At 33.0% G+C, this 22,621-nt stretch overlaps 1 protein-coding gene and 1 long non-coding RNA gene across 35 annotated transcripts in view; one reads left to right on the forward strand and one right to left on the reverse strand.

The window, feature by feature from the left end:
• LOC146396961 (uncharacterized) overlaps positions 1-8,666 on the reverse strand; it is a 31,282-nt gene extending 22,616 nt beyond the window's left edge. Inside the window, exon 1 of the long non-coding RNA XR_014827633.1 lies at positions 8,547-8,666. This is a non-coding gene — a long non-coding RNA (uncharacterized LOC146396961). The remainder of the gene's footprint in view (positions 1-8,546) is intronic.
• PCDH15 (protocadherin related 15) overlaps positions 1-22,621 on the forward strand; it is a 1,617,506-nt gene that overhangs the window by 1,531,394 nt on the left and 63,491 nt on the right. For all 34 annotated transcript variants that reach the window (XR_014827612.1, XR_014827610.1, XR_014827605.1 and 31 more), the window contains one exon: positions 3,290-3,417. Coding sequence is in view for 13 of the 34 variants with exons in the window: in XM_084996683.1 (XP_084852809.1) it covers positions 3,290-3,417 (128 nt within the window). In the remaining 21 variants the exon portion in view is untranslated. The remainder of the gene's footprint in view (positions 1-3,289; positions 3,418-22,621) is intronic.

Consider the following 22,621-nt stretch of genomic DNA (forward strand, 5'->3'; position numbering starts at 1 on the left):
TTATTACTACCAAAAATGTCTCTGGATAGGCAAAATTAATCGTAGTTGAGAACGACTGCTTTCACTCCTTGCTTCATTATTCAGGTCTTTTATGAAAACCTGATGTAATGCAGGCAATATAGAGAGAAGAAACAGATTCATCTTGAAAACAGTAAGGATCCCCTAAGAAGAGAAAACTAACAGCACAGAATTAATCATTAAAAGGAAAGGAAAGGGTGAAAATCCAAACCAAATTTGGTCTTGAAAAACATGTAGCTAAGTTAAAGTTAATGGTATTTTGAATATCAGTTGCTCCTCTGAACTTACTCCACCTTGTTAGGATGTATAAAATAGAACAGATGTTCTATTTGAGTCTATTCTGACTCCTATTTCCTCTTCTGAGCTTTACTACTTAGTAGTTATGTTTTCTCTTCCTGCAAACTAATGAATCCCAAGAAGGTATATCACATTCTCTTGCCTCTGGGGTCATGTCTGGAACTTCTTGAATCACTGAACCCAAAAGTACTGGCCAAAGAAAAGATTCTGTCATAAAAAAATTGGAGAAAAAGAATGTCAGTGAAGGAAGGGAATTGAGGCACTGGGCCCCAAATTGCATAGACGTTTACTATGTCTTTTAACCAAAACCCTTGCCAAATAAATCTTTCATCCAATACATAATTTCCTTCATCTTCTATGGTTCTCTTTGGAAGGTTCTCACTAACTCAACCAGAAGGGAGATTTCAGGAGGGGATCATGTCATCATGTACTTGTGTGATTCTTCCCACAATGTCCTCTATTCATTTTATCAATATCATGTTGCTTTCTCCCCACTCTCTTTCTTTTTTGTTATGTGCTTCCTAACTACCTTAAATAAAGGATATAATACGGAGGGGAAAAAAGATTCTGTAAATATTCAAGGAGTAAATAGGAGATTCCCTTAAAAGAATTTAAATAAGAGTTGCTTCCAAGATTTTGCTTTAGAAATAATAAAGACCCAAATTAGCTGAAAAATCATAATACAGTCCTCAGTCTTTACACATACTGAGTGAAATTGTGAGCCATGGAAATCTACCATGTAGCACACATTATATGCTAATGAATCAAAAAAATCTAAGTGAATGCTCATCCAGTGATTAAACTATGGGCATATACTTAATAATTTTTGGACTGGCCAACATTTATTTTATATTCTTTGATTAGATACATCACAATTTCTACCCCCTGCTTTATTCAGCTATAATTACCACATTAAATTGTATATATTTAAGTTGCCTAGTATGGTGTTTTAATATGTGTGTGTGTGTGTGTGTGTGTGTATCATGAAATGATTACCACAAGTTATCATTATCTATCAACTCACATAGTTACCATTTGTGGTGTGTGCTTGTGTGTGTGTGTGTGTGTGTGTGTGTGTGTGTGTGTGTGTGTGTGTGTGGTGAGGATATTTAAAATCTACTCTCTTGGCAGACTTAAGTATATAGTACAATATTATTAACTATCATCACTATGCTGTACATTAGATCCTCAGTTATAGTTTAAGATTCACTTTTTAAAATATATCAAATGTAGAGCTATCAGCTCCTTTGATTCCAGAGGTTATAAATTGTCTGCTACTAAGATGAAAACGGGTTTCATTTTGGATGAACTCTGCTGCTGGCTGACCAGAGTGCAATTTGGAGCCCTGGCACTGTAGGATAGAGAAACATAGTCTGCCATTAGTCTTACTTCCCTGTTGGAACCCTTCTCTGTTGACCTAGCACATTTTTCTTTTTGATTCTATCTTTTCCAGTTCAGGAATAGTGGAAGGAGACAAGTAAGAGAGAAACTAAATGAGTAGCAGCAGGCCAGGGATAAAACTTCGGGGCTAACTCTCTTGTCTCCTTGATCTTTCCCAGGCCAAAGGGGAAAGGAGCCTGTTTCTAAGTTCTCACTAGGACAAAGAAGATCATTCATTTATTCAGCTGACACAGATATGTTATACACCCATGCTGTACCTACTGTGCTAATAGTTTGGTGTTAATTAGTTACAGTTGAGGTTATGATAAAGCAACAAATCCTGGTGTGTCTGATAGTTTGTAGATCAACTGTCATATATTTGATCCTATTTGAAATGCATGAGAAAAGTTTACTAAGGTAACCAGAGTACTTACATAATTTAAATCTACTTTTTGTAAAGTGTTTTATCGCATATTCCTCATTTTATTGGGTTTGTAAGTTATTTTTATTCATCGGATTCTTTGTAAAGGGTCATTCATGGATATGTGTAGTAAAAAGTGCTACATTTCTCATTTAAGGTATGATGATTGAGGGAATGATATTTTAACATGTGATGATGAAATGTATTGTTTATGGTATTATTCAGTGTGGTTTAAATTAGAAAATCCAGAATTTATGAGTCATACATAAATTATCTCTCCAGCTACATCCTTTTTAATGAATTATAGACATCCTCTAATGCATGATGAAATTTGTTTTCCTTTTGTGGGAATAAGCACATCACCCAACCATTGTTTACTTTTAATTTTAACAAATACGTGTATGCAGAGTTCCCGTCATGGTTCAGCAGAAAGGAATCCGACTAGGAACCATGAGGTGGCAGATTCGATCCTGGCCTCACTCAGTGGGTTAAGGATCTGGCGTTGCCTTGAGCTGTGGTGTAGGTCGCAGATGTGGCTCAGATTCCCACGTTGCAGTGGCTGTGGCATAGGCCAGCGGCTACAGCTCTGATTTGACCCCTAGCCTGGGAACCTCCACATGCATGGGTGCAGCTCTGAAAAGACAAAAAAAGACAAAAAAAAAAAAAAAAAGTGTGTGTGTGTGTGTGTATATATATATATGTACATACATACATACACATTTTTAAGCTAAGAGAATATAATTGCTAGTTTCATACTTAAGAATAAAAATATGTTTTTAAAATTTATGGAAGACTTTACTATTTCATAAAATTTTTATATATTTACATCAATCTGGTGTAATTGGTAATGTGTATAAAGCATTAGTGAATATGAATAATTGAGTTGTTTTACTAAAATTAACAGAATATGATATTTTAGTGCCTATTAAATCAAGTAAAATGAATTAACAAGACATTATAATTAAAAGGAATAGCAACAACTTAGCATTATAATGCCAGAAACATCATTAACAATGTCTTCTCTGAGTATGGGGTATTAGCCATGCCAGTTAGGAATGATTTCTTATTGAAGTTATTTTCATTGTTCAAAAAAATATACAGTAAGTATTTACTCCAGGTATCTTTCTCTAATGAATAATCACCAATAAAATTATATTATTTCTTATCTTCCAGGCAATACAGCTAAAGTGTATATTGAGATTCAGGATGAAAATGATCATCCCCCAGTTTTTCAGAAAAAATTCTACATTGGAGGTGTATCTGAAGATGCAAGAATGTTTGCTTCTGTGCTCAGAGTTAAGGTATGAGAACATTTATTAAGATACAAAAGTAAAGTAAAAGCAAAGAATTCATATATTGTAGGCAAACTATAACCATGTAATTTATATTAACTGAGCATTTATTCATATTGTTTAAACAAAAGTCTGAAAATTACAGATATATGAGTTTAATTAGCCAATCTAAATACAGATTAATCATGAGGTAAATACTAAGCAAGTTTTTGTGCTTTGCTTTTACTATAAAAATAGGAATGAATTATTTATGATGTTTTCATATTGAATAAAATATTAAAATATATGTTTTCCTAGATTTTTATGCCTTTAATATTAAGGTCTAATTTACAATAACTTCAAAAATTATCAAAACAGAGTTTCTTGTATCAGATATAAAATTACCATTTTTTAATTGGAGAAATAATGTAATATGTTTTTAATTCTTTTTTTCTGCAATAATCTTTAAAATTCAAAATGTTAATTAAATCAATGTATTTTAGTAAAATTTCAAAAAATTTTTTAAAACTTTGATATTAAGAGATATTTTGCTAACCTAGTTAGAATTTAAAAACACAATATCCAAGACTAAAGTTGATAACTTTTAATTTTTCTTTAATTATCAATTATGTTCTAAGATTTCTTCAGTAGTTAGCAGTATATAAAGTTTGAATAAAGAAACTAAGAAATAAATTTGTAAATATTACATTGCATGGAGGAATTTTCATAGGCTATTTAGACTATTAGTTACTTTCCTTAAAATGTTTTAATAATCAATTTTAAATAGTTACAGAAATGCACTCATAAAACCCAAATATCCCGCAGAAAGCCCAGCTGATTCTTCTAGTTTTGTTCAAGTAGTTGACTTTCTTTCTCTATTATCAAAAAGCACCATGATTGAGTTCTTCTTACACATTATTTTACCACCTTAAACAGCCTAAGTAAGAAAAAGAAAAAAAACGACCAAGCAAATGAAGCATGTGTGCTGTACTTAGAAAATATCTCTTCCACTGCTCCAAATTCTGACTGCTGACTGGAATCATCTAAGTAAATTTGTTCTACGAATTTAAGCTACTCATATTATATCCAATTTGCATTATGATTTACAAGTAATAGTCCTTTGTAGTTGATTTTTATCTTATATTACATTTTAGTTCCATTAATGATTGATCCAGTTCATTCATTTAGTCAGGAAATAATTTTTGAGTGTTTATAATTTGCATGTTCTAGCAGTTAGACATAGAGCAATATTTTTCAAAATAAAAAAACAAAAAAAAAAAACCCTTAAACTCCCCACACTAGTAATACAAAGTAGTAGAAGAAACAAACTATAGATCAAGGGAAAAAATAGCTATTAATGCAGAGTTATGTGGTCAAGAGCAAAACTTGTGTATCCCTAGGAAAGGAGCTTTCTGGGCATTTTGATATAAAGACTTTAATTCTGGAGGGAACTTAGAGGTCAGTGTGACTGAAAAAGATAGGTTGAGGATGCAATTGGAAATGCAGCCCAGGACTAGGGTATGTGACTTATTCTAGATGTGATTAGAAAGGAAGTTTTTGAATGGTTTTGTCTGAAAGTATGACATAATCCAATAGAAAAGCATATTTGTGGATGTTGTGCAGAGTGGGGACTGGGAGTAGGTACACAATATTTTCAGGTAAGAGGAGAAACCCAGCCTGACACATCCCTAATCCAGGCAAAATTTGGCAGTGGCTTGAACCATGGTGGTAGAATGGAGGGATGCTGAGAAAGAAGTGTAAAGAAAGCCGAAAGGATTTGCTAATGGGTTATATGTGGGGCATTAGAGGAAATCAAGAATGACTCTCAGGGTTTTGTTCTAAACAGGTCCCCATAGCTCCCTCAAGTATGATGCTGCTGAAATCAAGAGTTCATTTTTTAGAAATTTTATGTTTGTGAGGCTTTTTCAATATGCTAGCATAGTTCTTGGCAATGCAATTGAAGATGCTGATTTAGATTCAGGGAAAAAAAATGGGCCCAAGAAGAAACTGTGATATCAAGGAAATGGGTGTAGATAAAAAAGTCCAATGACTAAGCCTTGAAAACTCAACACTTAGAGGTCAGGAAGAAGATTCATCAAATGATGCTGAGAAATTGCTGCCAAGAGGTAGCAGGAATATTAGGAAATGTAGAGTCACTGAGCCTTGTAAGATCCAGACTGATAAAAGGGAGTGATCATGCTGTCAAAGGCTGCAGTAAATAGAATAATGCCTGTGGATTTTTACATGAGCACTTATGCTAGCAGAAGTATATTGTCACAGAGAAAAAAATAAGCTAAATACTAAAATACTCCATTAATATAGGAGATTATTCAATAAAACTTGATGACAGCAGTAAGAGAATTTAATGGGTGATATTATCTGATAATGCCATTTACTTCAGAAGAATTGGGCAAAAGTGGCAAAGGGGATGAAATAATGTTCTAGAAACAGTGATGCAGAGATGGAAGGATATCTGATACCTATCTCCCTCTAGGCGTTGTGCCAGGTCATATATGGAGCCATTTTTTGAGGCAGCCTTAGAAAGCAGTATCATATGGAGAGCACAGGTACAGGGCAGGAGGAACCGAAAAGTAATGGTAGTATTCAGAGGAAAGGTTGAATATTTACTGGATATTGCTGATGATGCACTACGAGTTGCAAGGAATCCTGGTGAAAAGTTGGTAGTGAAAGTAAAGATAAAGTGGGTATGTGAAGATCTTCCTGGGAAAAAATATCCAGGTGGTGAGAGACACATTGGAGAAAACTCATGTGCTTCTTTGGATGATGGACACAAGGATGGGACTGATTTTTTCTCCAGGACTACCAAGAATTCTGTTGAACTTTCCTTTCCTCAATCTATTAGTGGGTTATTCAGGCTAAGAGAAGGGTTCTTTTCAGGAAAACAATTTTATACAAGGTAATATTCTACTTAAGGGAAAAGAAAGATACAGAGAAAATGTGAGGAAAAAAAATGTAGCAATGTATTGATGTGAGTATATGCTGTAATGATCAATTCAGTTTGGAAAGCAGAATTGTTATGTGGGTTCTTGGGAAGGAGACATTCCCACTGGTGAAAGGACATAAAAGGTTTCCTGGAGGAGGAAGAATTCGAATGGCACTGAAGATTAATTAGACTTTCTTAAAGTGAAACTTAAAGAGAAGGAAAGTATAAGTAGAGGAAACACAAAGCCAAAACCTAGAAGAAACAGCACAGAGTGTACAACCGTGATAGGCAACAGGGACCTTAGGAGGGGACAGGAGTAATAAATCTTCAGGGTTGAATGTTTCCAAATGCTGCCTTTAGCCTTGAGGATGGGAAGCTTCTCCTTTCCAAATTTAATCGGAGTGAAAGTGAGTTAAGCAGTTCTCAATTCATACTTAGAGCAGCAAAAAAATGTTATTGGAAATAGCCCTGGATCAGGGCCAGTCAAGCCCTGATCTTGGCAGAAAGGTGATTTTAAAAATAGAGAAGCAGCCTTCGTTTGTGAAAGAGGATTTATACCACTTACCACTTACTATGAAATATTGGGGTAATGTTAGATTTTATACATCATACATGCAATTTAATTTTTTAGTGTATCATGAAATGCATAAAGATAAATGTTAATTTTTTTAAAAATTGTGTTGTATGTAGGAAGGGGAAGAGGGAACGTACTATAGGGTTGACCATGAAAGATGAAACTAAGATATCAATGAATAAAACTATGCTTACTATTTTAAAATTAGGATAGTAGATGAAGGGCATTACTAAAAATCTGTTAGAAGAAATGCAACACACAGAGAGAATTATTGAAATTAATTACCCAGTATAAATGATTGTAAAACAAAGTCATATATTTATATGCTCTGAAATAGCATACTCTTATGCTGAAGACCTATTTAAAGTTCTTTTTTTAAAGGAAAAATATATTGTATACCTAGTGAAAATACAGAGACAAAGCATCCTCTGCCATTATAGAGTTAAGGTTCCAATAAACTAGACAAAAAAAAAAATACTACAAGCAATTAAAGTGTACCTTTATACACACATGTAGAGATTTGGATTCTGGCTCAATAATTTGAATGTTTATATCATGTTAAAGCAATTCTTGTATTGTGTCAAAGGGACATAGAACAAAAGAATTGATTTGAGACTATCTGCTACATTTATTGTGGCTTAATGCTGATACCTCTGCCACAAATGATTCTACCAAATTGATTTACAATAACCACACTGATCAGTCATTTTAATTGCACGAAGAGAGAGAAGGAAATCAAATTGTAATTTTTCTGTTCATTCTTTAATATAAGAATTAATGTCAACTAAAAGTATTACACTTAACATACACCTTCAAAGAATTGAAATCAGGGATTCAAACGTGTATTTGTACATCAGTGTTTATAGCAGCATTACTCACAATAGCTTAAAGTTGGAAACAATCCATATGATCACTAACAGATGAATAAAATGTGGTGTTGAAATATTACTTGGTCTTAAAAAAGGAAGGAAATTGTAGCAATTCTACCCCACAAATAAGCCTTGAAAATATTATGCAAAGCAAAATAAGCCCAATACAGAAGAACAAATATTGTATGACTCCATGTGTATGAGATTCCTAGCATCCCTTTTGTATATCCTGAGGCTGTGGTAATAGGTCACAGATGGGGCTCAGATCCTTGTGTTTCTGTGGCTGTGACATAGGCCAGAAGCTACAGCTCTTACTCAGTCCCTAGCCTGGGAACCTCCATATGCTGCAGGTGTGTCCCTAAAAAGAAAAAAAAAATCATGAAGAGTGGTCATATTACTCAAAATTTTCTGTGTGAAGTAAGAAAGATTAGCCTAGACCTAACGTAAAAAAAGTATTAACTAATTTTTTTTCCTCTTGAGCCATTGAGAAATACCAGTCTTTGAATATCACTCAATAATAATAGCTGCCATTTATCTGTCTTTATTATTTTTCTGAGAACTGTGAAAACCCCTTCGCTTATTTTAACCTACAGAATTTTTTAAATAAATAAACAAGCAACCAAATAAAACAAATAAATATACCTACCTGTAATGTAGGTACAATTAGTCTTTATTTTATTGTTGGAAAGACTGAAGATTAGTAATGTTGAATAACTTTACAAGTATTACTTAGCTAATAATCAATGAAGTCAGAATTCAAAGTTAGGTTTACCTTGGTTCATGGGCTTTTCTTGTAATCTCTGCATCACATTGCTTCCCATGAGACGTGAGGAGTAGAATCTTGGCAGACATAGAATATTGGCAAAAAAAATAACAGAACATATTATGTTTCTATGAAAAATAGGAGATAATTAACAAGGCAACTAATTGCTTTTCAAATTGAGATGGCCTCTGTGAATTACTATCCCCTCTATTAAAATAACAAGTCAGATCTGGTTTTAGAAACACTTTTCAATTTTTTCACTAATTTCTCTAATTTATTGCATGTCTTTTTAACTACAACCGATAGACTAATTTAATGCAAATATAGGTACAGGTTAAATATGATCAAGATTAATTTAAAAATCTCTGAAGTGTGAAGATGTTTTCTAGAAGTTAATACAGTAAGAATTAATCCATCTCTTGACAAGTTGCAGCTATGAAAACCTCAGTGTCAGAAAAATTGAATTGAAATGTTGACTTATCCACTGAAAGTCAAAAAGACTATGAATATTGCATCTTTGAGTTATTAAAGAAGCCAGATTCAAGAAACTGATAGACTAAAAGAAAGTAATATTTGAAAAAGCATCAAGAAAGGGAGCGTTATCACTCTCAGATCTCTAATTCTTTCTTACGTTGTCTAAATAATATGAAATGGTGGCAAGAGGTGTAGCAGAATGATACTGTTGAGGAAAAAAAACCCTCAGCCATAGCGAGAGGATGAAAATTTTTGGTGGCACAAAGCAGAGAAATACGCAAGGTTAACAATGCAGAAAGCAACATATTTCACTTCTAGACAGAGATAGGGGCTTCTAAGGGCTCCTGGTCCCTGGTTTTCTGCCTGCTCTTGTAAGTCTGGTGGAAAACAATTCCAGCACATCCATGAGAGTTTAGTGTGTGTTTCCCCAGTGTAGCATCTTTTACTAGTCCAGACTCATGCCCAGATCACATAAGAAGCGATACTAATAGCAAACCCTGACCTTGTGTTTACACTGTGCTAGGTATTCCTTGTGTTTACACTGTGCTAGGTATTGTCAGGAATTAATGCATTCCCTTCGGAAAGCCCATGAGGTAGCTACAATTATTATTCTAATTTACAGGTAAGAACATTGAGTCACAGAAAAAATGTGTAACTGCCCAATGTATACAGCCAGTCAGTAATGAAGTCAGAATTCATGCCAGGGCCTCTGGTCTGGAGACAGTGCTCTGCTACCTCCCATGTGGAAGAATGCTGGGCTGAAGTCAAACCACTTTGGATTCAGTCCCAGATCTACTCTTTACTCTCCATGGAACATGACACTTCATCACTCTGGGCCATAGCTGTTTTCTCTTGTGCAAAGATTGCTGTAGAACTAGGTGTCCTTTAACATCTTTAACCGTTTCTGATTGTTTCTATGTTATGTACCATAGGAGAATAATGGCATGGGTACTAAATTTCAAGTGCTCTAAGAGAATTGTTACATTTAAGAACTACATTTAAAGGTCAAGTACTCTAGATTACTTACTTCTGAAATCCAAAGTAACATTTATAGTTAGTTTTTATTTATATCATTTGAAAATAGTGGATTATTTTATGACAGTTTTCTCCCTAGTTGTAAACAAACATCACTCTCAGTTAAGCTCCCACAAAATAGTAATTCTGAGTCCCCTTAGCCAATTATAGGAAATCCAGCTTTATACAGACACTACTTGATGTTTCAAGAGAGTGGTGTTTCTTAGGACATCATATTAACCATTGGTTTCCTTCATGATTGGCATGCCATCTAACCTCATATGGTTTGAACAAAGTGAATGCACATAGGTCCTATGACTGAATACTATATGCATAATTTATTAAACACATTATATTGTTATCATGTATCTACATGTCTGTTTTTTCTACTAGAATTCAAATTTCAGCTAAGTAGTTAGCATGCTTCCTTACAAACTTAATAACATTGTAGATACAGTGTACTTAACATATTAAATCTGTATTTGAAATTTTTTTTTTTACATGTAGCTATGCCATTTAACATATTTAATCAAAACTTTCCATGGAACACTTGAATGAATGGTCAATTTTCAGATAAGTAAAATACACTTTAAATTAAACTCTCTTAGATCTGATAACGCTGAGAGTAATAGAATTTATTAATTTCTCTGGGACTTTCCCTTCTTGTCAAATTATATTTTGTGATATATATTTATGAAAATTATACATCTATCATATTTTCCATTGATTTTTACCCCTCTGGAGAAACCAAATGTCAAGAAAATTGTTTTTTTCGTAACAATTGGTGTATTTTTGTTATATGATCACAGATTATGCTTTAGTTAATAATATTTTCCTTTTGGTTTATTGCTGGAGCCTCATAGTCAAATATTGAAATCACCATTAGCAATTTTAGAAGATACATGCAATACTCATGTGGTACTCTCACTTTCTATCTGGTTTCCTTGAGATAAACCACTTTTAGTCTTTGTCGTCTTTACCTTGAACTGTTTTTACATTATTGTGTCTTATGTGTTTTTAGAAAAGACCTCATGTCTATTTTGGAATTGTGCTGGGTATATGGAAATAATTGCTAACCACTCTGTTTCCAAAAGTCTATACATTCTAAGCTGTATTTTCCCCCACACAAGTTGAGAGATATGAAGTACCATCACCAGTTTCTGATGCATAGCATTTATCCTTTTAGCCTAAACAAGTACAAAATTATAGTTTGATTGATATTAGTATAAATGGGCAAGACTACATCTATCTTTGTGGCCACAAATGGAGTTTCCAGATAAAATAATTCTGCATATATATATGTTATTCTTTCTTTTCCCTTTCTCTGCAAAAGTCAGTCTTTTTATTGTCCAGAAGAGATCAGAAATCATCTTATTTACATAGTAGTAGCTCATTTTACATTTGTTGTTTTGAATATAACTTAAAAATTACTTTCTTTTTTTATTGTTTATAATAGTAACGGGACTATTTTGTCCAGGCTATAAATGATTGAGGAATAGGAAAAAATGGGGTCCTTAAAAGTAGAGAAAAACAGCTCTCTTAGCTGGAAATTTCCTTAAAAGAAGAGAGTTTAAGGACTTTTTATGGGTTACAAGTCATCAGACATGTACATGAAGAGAAAGCAGTTTATTGGATGAATGGCCAGATCATTTTGCCTTTACCAAACTCATTGGTGCCTCATATCTGAAAAACTGTAGGCCAATATCTTTGATGAATATAGACACAAAATTCCTCAACAAAAGTTTAGCCATCTGAATCCAACAACATATAAAAAGATCATACACTACGACCAAGTGCAATCTATCCCAGGTTCACAAGGATGGTTCAACATACACAAATCAATCAACATACACAACATTAACAAAAGAAAAGTCAAAAACTACATAATCATGTCAATAGATGCAGAAAAATCATCTGACAAAGTCCAACATCCATTTGTGATAAAAACTCTCACCAAAATGTGTATAGAGAGAACATACCTTAACCTAATAAAAGCCATTTATGACAAACCCACAGCAAATATAATACTCAAGGGAGTAAAGCTGAAAGCCTTCCCACTAAAATCTGGAACAAGAAAAGGATGCCCATTCTCACCACTGTTAGTCAACATAGTATTGGAAGTCCTAGCCACAGCAATCAGACAAACAAAAGAAATAAAAGGCATTCAAATCAGAAGAGAAGAGGTAAAACTGTCACTGTATGCAGATGACACGATATTATATATAGAAAACTCTAAGGACTTAACTCAAAAACTACTCCAACTGATCAACAAATTCAGAAAAGTAGCAGGATATAAGATTAATATTCAGAAATCAGTTGCATTTCTGTATACTACCAATAAAATATTAGAAAAGGAATACAAAAATACAATACCTTTTAAAATTGCACCCCAAAAAGTCAAATACCTGGGAATACACCTGACCAAGGAGATGAAAGACTTATATGCTGAGAACTATAAAACATTAATCAAGGAAATTAAAGAAGACCGTGAAGAAATGGAAAGATATTCCATGTTCCTGGGTTGGAAAAATTAATATCATAAAAATGGCCATATTACCCAAAGCAATCCACAGATTTAATGCAATCCCTATCAAATTACCCAAGACATTTTTCAAAGAACTAAAACAAACAATCCAAAAATTTATATGGAACCACAAAACACCCAGAAAAAGCAATTCTGAGGAAGAAAAACCAAGCAGGAGGCATAACTCTCCCAGACTTCAGGCAATATTACAAAGCCACAGTAATCAAGATAGTGTGGTAGGGGAGTTCCCATCGTGGCTCAGTGGTTAACGAATCCGACTAGGAACCATGAAGTTGCAGGTTCAATCCTTGGCCGTGCTCAGTGGGTTAAGGATCTGGCATTGCCGTGAGCTGTGGTGTAGGTCACAGAGGTGGCTCGGATCCCACATTGCTGTGGCTCTGGTGTAGGCCAGCAGCTACAACTCCACTTAGACCCCTAGCCTGGGAACCTCCATGTGCCTCAGGAGCGGCCCAAGAAATGGCAAAAAAGACAAAACAAAACAAAACAAAAACAAAACAAAACAAAAAGATAGTGTGGTAATGGTACCAAAACAGACATACAGACCAATGGAACAGAATCTGGAAATAAACCCAGACACCTATGGTCAATTAATCTTTGACAAAGGAGGCAAGAACATAAAATGGGAAAAAGACACTCTTTTCAGTAATTGGTGCTGGGAAAACTGGACAGCTACATGTAAATCAATGAAATTGGAACACACCCTCATACTATGCACAAAAATGAACTCAAAATGGCTTAAGGATTTAGCTATAAGACAAGACACCATCAAATTCCTGGAAGAGAATAGAGGCAGAACATTCTCTGACATCAACCTTATGAATATTTTCTCAGGTCAGTTTCCCAAAGCAACAGAAATAAAAGCAAAAATAAACCAATGGGACCTAATCAAATTGACAAGTTTGCACAGCAAAGGAAACCAAAAAGAAAACAAAAAGACAACTTACAGAATGGGAAAAAATAGTTTCAAACGATGCAACTGACAAGGGCTTAATCTCTAAAGTATACAAGCAACTTATTCAACTCAACAGCAAAAAAGCCAACAACCCAATGGAAAAATGGGCAAAAGGCCTAAAGAGACATTCCTCCAAAGAAGATATCATCATACAGATGGCCAACAAGCACATGAAAAAATGCTCAACATCACTGATTATTAGCGAAATGCAAATCAAAGTACCATGAAGTACCACCTCACACCAGTCAAAATAGCCATCATTCTAATAAGTCCACAAATAACAAATGCTGAAGAGAGTGTGTAGCATTGTTGGTGTGAATGTAAATTGGTAAAACCACTATGGAAAACAGTATGGAGGTACCTTAGGAAACTGTATGTAGAACTACCATGTGACCCAGCAATCCCACTCTTGGTCATACATCCAGACAAAACTTTCCTTAAAAAAGACACATGCATCCGCATGTTCATTGCAGCTCTATTCACAATAGCCAAGACATGGAAACAACCCAGATGTCCATCAATGGATGATTGGATTAGGAAGATATAGCATATATACACAATGGAATACTACTCAGCCATGAAAGAGAACAAAATAATGCCATTTGCAGCAACATGAATGGAACTAGAGACTCTCATACCGAGTGAAGTAAGTCAGAAAGAGAAAGACAAATACCATATGATAGCACTTATATCTGGAATCTAATATATGGCACAAATGAACCTTTCCACAGAAAAGAAAATCATGGATGTGGAGAAGAGATTTGTGGTTGCCAAGGGGAAAGGGGAAGGAGTGGGGCGGATTGGGAATCTGGGGTTAATGGATGCAAACTATTGCCTTTGGAATGGATAAGCAATGAGATCCTGCTATATAACACTGAGAACTGTATCTAGTCACTTATGATGGAACATGATAATGTGAGAAAAAAGAATGTATACCTGTATGTGTGACTGGGTCACCTTGTGGAGAATTGACGGAACACTGCAAACCAGCCATAATGGAAAAAATAAAAATCATTATTAAAGAAAATAAAGACATCAACCCAAAAAAAACAACAACAGCAGCAACAATTCCAATGATAATTCAGGCACACAAGAATGGCCTCTGTCTGAAATTGTTCTGAAATTTCTTAAACCTCCATTTAATCTTGTGTTGTACTGACCTGACCAAGGAGACCTCTAATACCAGTCTAAGACAAAAGCGATACAAATGAACTTTTTAAAGGGTTTTTATTTATACTTCTCTAAATGCACTTTAATTTTGAAATCTCACATTAATAATGCCAATAAGAAAAGTAAAATGCTGGATTTCCTCAAAACGAATTACAGTTTAGTTCCAAATAAGTCGTAAAGAATGGATGACTCTCCCTAGTAGCTCTAATTAATTTGCATTAATGAAAACCAGCAGGCCTGGAGCAAGACTGTGTACATAAAGGGAATATAGTTTACATTGGTTAATTCATAAGTCACTGTATATCTGAGAATTACAAAGACACTTTTAAAAAATGTTTTCAAAAACAGGCACAGAAATGTCTGGATTCACAAAAATACATTCTAATGAATTGGAATAATAAAACTCTAGAGATTCTCATAAAGTAGATCCTGAAACTTTATGTGTTTGCTACACTAGCTTTTGTAAACTTATATCTCTTTTTTATAGTGCCTCATTTTATTTGTTCACAGGTTTTTTTTTTTTTCTGCATTAGTCATGGCCTCTTACAATCCCAGTAATCCATAAAAAGACAAAGTCAAGGAGGTTCGTAGTAATTTGAAAGACTTTATTACCACCTGAAGTCAATAGACCCTAAAATATGCTACAAGCCAATATCAAAGATTATTAATCCAGAGTACATAAAGAACTCCAACAAACTTATGAGTGAGAACAAAGCAAAAGGAGCTCAAAATGAAAAGTTAGGAATAAGACTGTAATAGACACTGCAGAAAGATATAAAATTTGCCAAAAATATATAAAGAGGCATTCAACTTTATTAACAACTAGGGAATTACAAAATAAACCATAAGAAATCATCACATGTTCATCAGGATAAATAAAATAAAAAAGACGAAACTAGATTTCAAAACAATTGAAGTTCTCAGTGCTGATAGGGTATAAATTAGTACATTTTGGACAATAGTTTGATATTGTCTATTAGGTGTGAACATATGCTCATTCCCTGATTCATAATTTCTACTCCCCAATCTTTACCAAACAGAAATGCATACATATGCTCAAAAAAAATATCTACCAAAAAATCCACCATTTGTAGATATGTTAACTGTTCATAGTATCAAAAAGCTGAAAACAACCTCAATATCCAGTAACAGTATATACATTAATATATGTGAGCAAATGAATTCAGACAAAACAATAAAAACTTCTTTAAATCCATTTATACAAAGTTCAAAATGAGGAAAAACCAATCTAATCAGAAAAGTTGTTATTCTTAGGAGGAGACTGATATTGCTCTATTTCTTGATCTAGATGCTGATTACATATAGAGATACAGTTTGAAAAATAAAAATAAAAATTTTAAATGTTTAAAAAGCTCTAAATTCATAAAAACAAAAGGAAGAAAGTTGTTCGACTTTCTGATAATTCAAGCCATTTTTCTTGGAAGATACAAAATAATTCCAACCAAAAGGGAGTTTATTTTTTTTCTTTTTATTTCTCTGTGTAGTTAGTATTAATTATCTACTCTTAATTCTTAGTGAAACAACACCACCTAGTTTTCTTATGATTTCTTGCAACACAGCATGTTTTGGGAAGATAGATTTTTGGTGGCAGTGACCCAGAAATGCCAGTAATCAAGTACGGTAGCTTGAATCTGGAAGAATGGGTTGTAGAGAGAATACAAATTGATATCAACAAGCTCATGGGATTAGCTGCTTCTTGGTTTCAGAATCCACGGTTGAAAGCAGAGAGATGAGATTTGCACCTGAAAATTTTGTAATCATGCCCACAGGTCAGAAACAGATTAAGTCTTTCAAGACATGGGAGCCCAGACAAAGGTCTTCCTGCTGTGTTATAATATAGGGCACTGACCAGGAATCCAAACTGAAGTCTGAGAAGAACCAGATGGCAGAAGGATGGAGGCACTTAGCGGAGAACAGGGATCACAGGAAAAGCATAGCATGCCTTCCAGATCTAGAAAGCCCTGGGGGTGAGCTCAGAATATACTCACTGCAGAGTTAAGTACCTCTAAATAGGGCAAGGCCAGGTGATACTGAGACAACCACTTTTGATGGAGGAGCGTTTTGTGGGTTTGCGTTTCTGGATTAGAGCTAAAATGAGACAGTGGGATGAGATTGAGACTAAAGATGCAAAAAAAGGCCCATTTGTAGAGGAAATGAGTAGGATAGGAATGCCTCTGCTCCTTGTGTCATGGCAGGAAAGACTAAGGGAACTAGGGAGCTTATCCTTTCAGTTGATATTGATTAAAATTTAATCAAGTGTTATGAATACACTAAACCCCAAGATTATTAAATATCAAGTTAATGGATACAAAATAGAAAGGCCATAAAAATAAAGTTTTGATATTTAAATCTGTATCTTTTCCAAAAATATTGCAAAGAAAGCAAACTTGGATTTTTATCCTTTAACTACTAGTAGGCTGTATAACCTTGAACAAATTTCTTAATTTCTGTAGGCACTGAGTCTGCAAATGATGGAAATACTATCTAACAAATGTCTTAGTCATATGTTTAAAAATGCACAGAAAACACTGAATTCAGTGGCTGGCTCCCTGAAATCTCTCAATAAATATTCACCGTTATTATTATTTTATATGAGTAGTTCTTTTCACCTATAAGATAATCATAATCTTAGGCTTAAAATGTACTTAATTTAGCATGCATAGTGCATATGTTATGAAAAACACATTTCTATTGAATGCTCAGGTATTTTTCATTGCCTTCGAAACCAAACCGTGGGCTTATATTTCCAGAAATAACTTTTAGCATTGCCATAGAATACTAATTTTTCTTCTTATAGTAATAGTAGAAGAACTATATCTAGTTACTTATGATGGAGCATGATTATGTGAGAAAAAAAAATGTATGCATGTATGTGTGACTGGGTCACCTAGCTGTACTGTAGAAAATTGATAGAACACCATAAACCAGCTATAATGGAAAAAATAAAAATCATTATTAAAAAAGAATAATTATAAAAAGCTGAAATTTAATATAAGAACAGTTACCATGTAATGACTACATAAATTGTTTCTTTGAAATACACTTTATTGTGCTATTTTCATTAAAATATTATCCCAATGAGAAGCAATCATATAACTTTTTCAATTTGCATAATTTAAATGAGGTAGTTTTCTTTTAAGCAATGATCACATTGATATTTATGAAACATATTAATGTTTTACATAAGTAGTATTATCTTAACACTGCTTATGAATATTTTTGTATATATTTTATTTGTCAATAATTATCAATGGCTTGTTAGTTCCCTTTCTGGAAGCCATAGAAAATTCAAGAAAAAAAATATATTTACAGGTGTGAGGTGTGAGAAACAAAGCCTAACAGCACAGCTAAGAGAATTTCAGCTTTCAGGTAGTATAGTATTGATTTATTCAGAGAAGAGTTTTAAAAAGAATATTTTTTAAAGGGGGCATATTTGAGATTGTTTTTTATTATTACCATACTATATGATAAAAAGTCACAAAATTTGGTGAGGTTATCTCCTAATAGTTATTATATGTCTGAGAAGTGGAAAAATCTTGAAGTTCTCTTAAAATAGAAACATAAGAAAACTGTAAAATTTCTTAAATAAGCTTTTTCAGAAAGAAGCCATATAAAAAAACAATCCCATACTAGAAAAGACCAGCAATTTAAGAATGTTAAAGACATCCATTAAGTTCCCTTCTTGTAGATAGATATGGTCAAAAGTACCATTTTCCAACGCAAAAGTATTAATAGAAACTTCTCAACAGCAGAAAATTTATCTTTCAAGATTATAAAATGAACTACCTGTTAAAAAAGTTGAAAAATGAAGAAGCCCTTTCTCTGGCTTTAATGAATCAAGGCATGATACATAATCTTTTCTGGCACCTCCTGAGCATATTAATGTTATGTTATGTTAATAACTGGGATAAATTAGGGATAACTAATGAGAAAAGGAAAAGAGCACAATGACAATGTGTAATATCACCTACTTTTATAAGAATCTGATTAGTATTAAGTGTAATTAAAATATTGAATTCTCTTTCAACATGTCATTTAATGGAGCAGCATGACCAGGGCAAGGATGTAAACAACTTTATTTCCTGCCAGCGGTTGTGTCTGCTTTGTCCTGTAAGAGAGATGTAGAGATGAAGCGACTTGTGTTAATGAAATTCCTACTGGATTCTGATAATATCTATACAAAATGAAAAATATTAAAATGCAATTTCTAGTGAAACCTAGCAGGAGCCATCTCTCTCTGAAGCAAGGAGCCTGGGAATAATCTTTGGCCCAAGACATACTTCTCTAGGTACAATCTAGGTAAGTTTATTGGCAAATCCTTGCATGGGCCTTAGTGTCAAAGATTACAACTCCACTCACCAACTCCGTGACTTGGGACCACTTACCAAGTCCTCCATGGTTCAAGAATGGCATCTAGAGAATGGCTTTTGCTCTTTCCGCCTATCAGAGATAAGAAAATTAAATGATACTCTGTTCTTAAAGTGCTTAGAGCAATGCAGGACACTGGCTACACCTTTAGATTATCTCTATGTTTTCCCAGATCTTTCTTGAATATATATAGTCTTCTATCCATTATCTTTTTTAGTTGATGCTCAACCTTCATTTAAAAATATCAGTCATTGTCAATGCCAATTCTTCATTGGCTGAAGAATTATTTGGATTAGAGGAAGTTGGCCAGAGGCAATAAGGTTAAGAGAAAGATTGACTAATGCTATATTTTGGACAGAATAAAATGAATAAAAACTAGCAATTTTGTTAAATATAAATGCTATTTAATAACTATTTTAAGCTTTATGGAGTGGTTTTGCAACAATGTTTATGTTTATTTTTGATATTTGTACATAATTTTATTTGCTTATCAAATTTTTTATCCTCTTAATACTTTTTTTGATTATTATTTTTAGGAATTGATTATTATTTTAGGAAGAATTAATAACACTAATTAGCAGCCTTTTTTTTTTTTTTTTGCTCTTCAGGGCTGCACCTGAAGCATATGGAAGTTCTCAGGCTAGGATCTAATCAGAGCTGCAACTGCCAGCCTATAAAATTGTAATTATAATTATAATAATGACCATAAATGAATAAAATTATAGACTTTTTAATATCCTTTTGTTAATTTGCATTTTCAGATATTTCTCTAATAAGCAAGAAGTAACAAAATATTTTATATATTAGACACATTATAAAAGATTATTGGTCACTTAAGTTGTTACATTACGAATAACATAGAGCAAGAATAATTAGATGAAATTGATTTAGGAATTTTTAAAAAGGAAAATAGAGGAAAAAACAGAGATTTTTAATAATTTTTATAAAAATAGATTCACAAATTGTTACATCCTACCCATGGTTCTCAAAGAATACAAGTATTCCAAAAACAAGTAATTGGAAATACTAACATTTTACCATATAATCTCAAGATAAAATTATGTAATATTGGCCACTCTGCTTTATGGCATATTGTTTTGGTCCCAATCACTTTAGAATTTCATTCAACTAAAGACTATTTTATCCAGAATTTAGTTTAGAATTACAGCTGTTACTTCCTAGCAAACTTGTTAGATGGTGCATATAGACATAAAACGCATCATGTTATAAAATAAAGAAAAAGTATATATAGGTGTGCATGTTTACATGAAAGAGAGTTTGTTCTAAAACACCACCAGTTTAAATGAAGAACATTGTAGAGAACAACTTCTTTGCTGAATGTGTTGTTCATATTAAAATGTTTCAATTTATATATATTAAAGGAGACACATTTTATTGTCTCATGTGCAAATAGCACCATTTCAATCGGTAAATACACTCTTCTTTACATTTAGTGTCACTTTAACAATATGAAAGGCTTTTCTTTTGGTATCCATTAGTTTCATCATAGCACTTTATATTCAATATATTTTTGAAAGTTCTCAATTTATTTTCCAAGGTAAAAGGTTTATAAATTGAATTCTATTTTCCCTTGACATCCTCTTGTCCTATAAAATGATGATAAAGGCTTTTCTTTTTATAGTAAAGCTTTTTGTTTGTGCTTGTTAATTTCTTATCCAATAGGCAATAAAACATTGTCAGACAGAATACGTAGAGATCAAGATTCAGATTTAATTTTCAAATGCTTGGTTGTCTGTTTCCCCTGACTTTCTATTAAACTTAGTAATTGAAGGAGAAGTAGGCTTTTTATACATTATTCATATACTGAAACTTTTTAAATTAATGACGAATGCCATTATGTACCATTTAATAGCAATTCTGCTTTTCTTATAGAGCAAGGTGACCCAAATTCATTCCTAAATGAAGGACATATTCTGTTAAATAATCTAATGATGGGAACAAAAGTAGATTTAAAAAATTTATGTTCAAGAGGATTAAACATAGATATAGATATGTGTATAAAGATATACATATTGAAATTTTGAGATAGATTTTATTAGTCAATCTGCACACCAACTGACAATATAAAAGAAGAATATTAAGAATAATTAAAATTAAAAATGAATATAAGATTAACATTGCTTCAAAAATCTTATGTTGCTAAACTAGTAAATCAGTTTATGACTAGGCCAAATAACCTATACTATTAAATATATCAGAATAAAAATTGTCTTTTCTATTGTAAGTTTTGGGCTCATGAATTAAATCCATGACCATATACTTCTAAAATACATATTATTTTTCATCTGTGCAGACTTTGTTATGTGTAGCATACACAATGGTTTTTTGATTCGCATTCTTAAATATTCCTGCAACTTCTTCATAAACCAGTTTTACAATGACAAGTTTAATTTCTGATAAGAATCTTGTTACAATAATGTAACTACAAAAATTCCCTATTTAGATACTCTCAGTTCCCTGTAAGTAAAGATATGGCACTCATTAAAAAGACTTCAATAAATATACTTTCTTAGTGGCAGATTGATTCTTTTAACAAATATTTCCTCACTATATTCTATATGCAGACATTAGCACTGAGGATTATTAGATAACAAAAAAGCATTAGAAAATAGTCCTATTTCCAATAACTATATGGCTAATTACAAAAGATGGAAATTAATAATGGTCTTCCAGTGTACAGTAGATAATAAACAGAAAGTATAAGGTGGACAGCTACAAAGTATTCAAAGACAAGATGCCAAAATATATGACATAACTAATCTTGATTGTTTGCTTTGTGCCAGGCACTGCATTTTACACCTCAATAAATATTCACAACCACCCTATTCAGCATGTCCGATTTTCTTCATTTTACACTGAGGAACTAAGCCCTAGAAAGTTATTTATCAAAGCTCACAGAGTTAATAAGTGGTAAATTCAAGCTCACATCCATCATTTCTAAATATTGATTTTTGGTATTCTTCTATTGACAATTAGGACAAACACTATTTGACCACTACTGGACATGAAACTAAAATAAAAAAAATATGAAGAGAAACAAATTTTATGTGTAATGAAGACACATAAATATTATAATATGCCAGGGTAAATGCTATAGTAAAACAAATTACACACACACACACACACACACACACACACACACACACTACTGGAAACATGCAAATGGAAGCAGCACTCTGTAGGGGAGTTGGGACAAACTTCAGAAAAGCAGTCATTTAAGCTGAGGTTATATATTCAATGCATCTATGTACATATATGCCATTGTATAATCCAGGCATGGATATCATGTGACCTAGCAGACAAGGAACAGTTCAAGGTAGAAGAAACCATGTGTGCAAAGGACTGGAATCATGAAAGAACATACATTTTTCAGGAAAAAAAAAAAAGTAGGTAATGAGTTGCATTTGAAGAAATATAAATAGCTTAAATATAGGGCAAAAAAATGGAATGTTAAACTGGGATCAGATTGAAATATTTCATGGACTTTTCTTAAAGTCCATGAAAAAGCTAATCTTCTGG

Source organism: Sus scrofa, chromosome 14 (assembly GCF_054392235.1).
Source record: "Sus scrofa isolate SSC_HxYL_T2T_F1_AM1 chromosome 14, Sscrofa_HxYL_maternal_Yorkshire_Landrace_v2.0, whole genome shotgun sequence".
In the NCBI taxonomy this organism is placed as follows: domain Eukaryota; kingdom Metazoa; phylum Chordata; class Mammalia; order Artiodactyla; family Suidae; genus Sus; species Sus scrofa.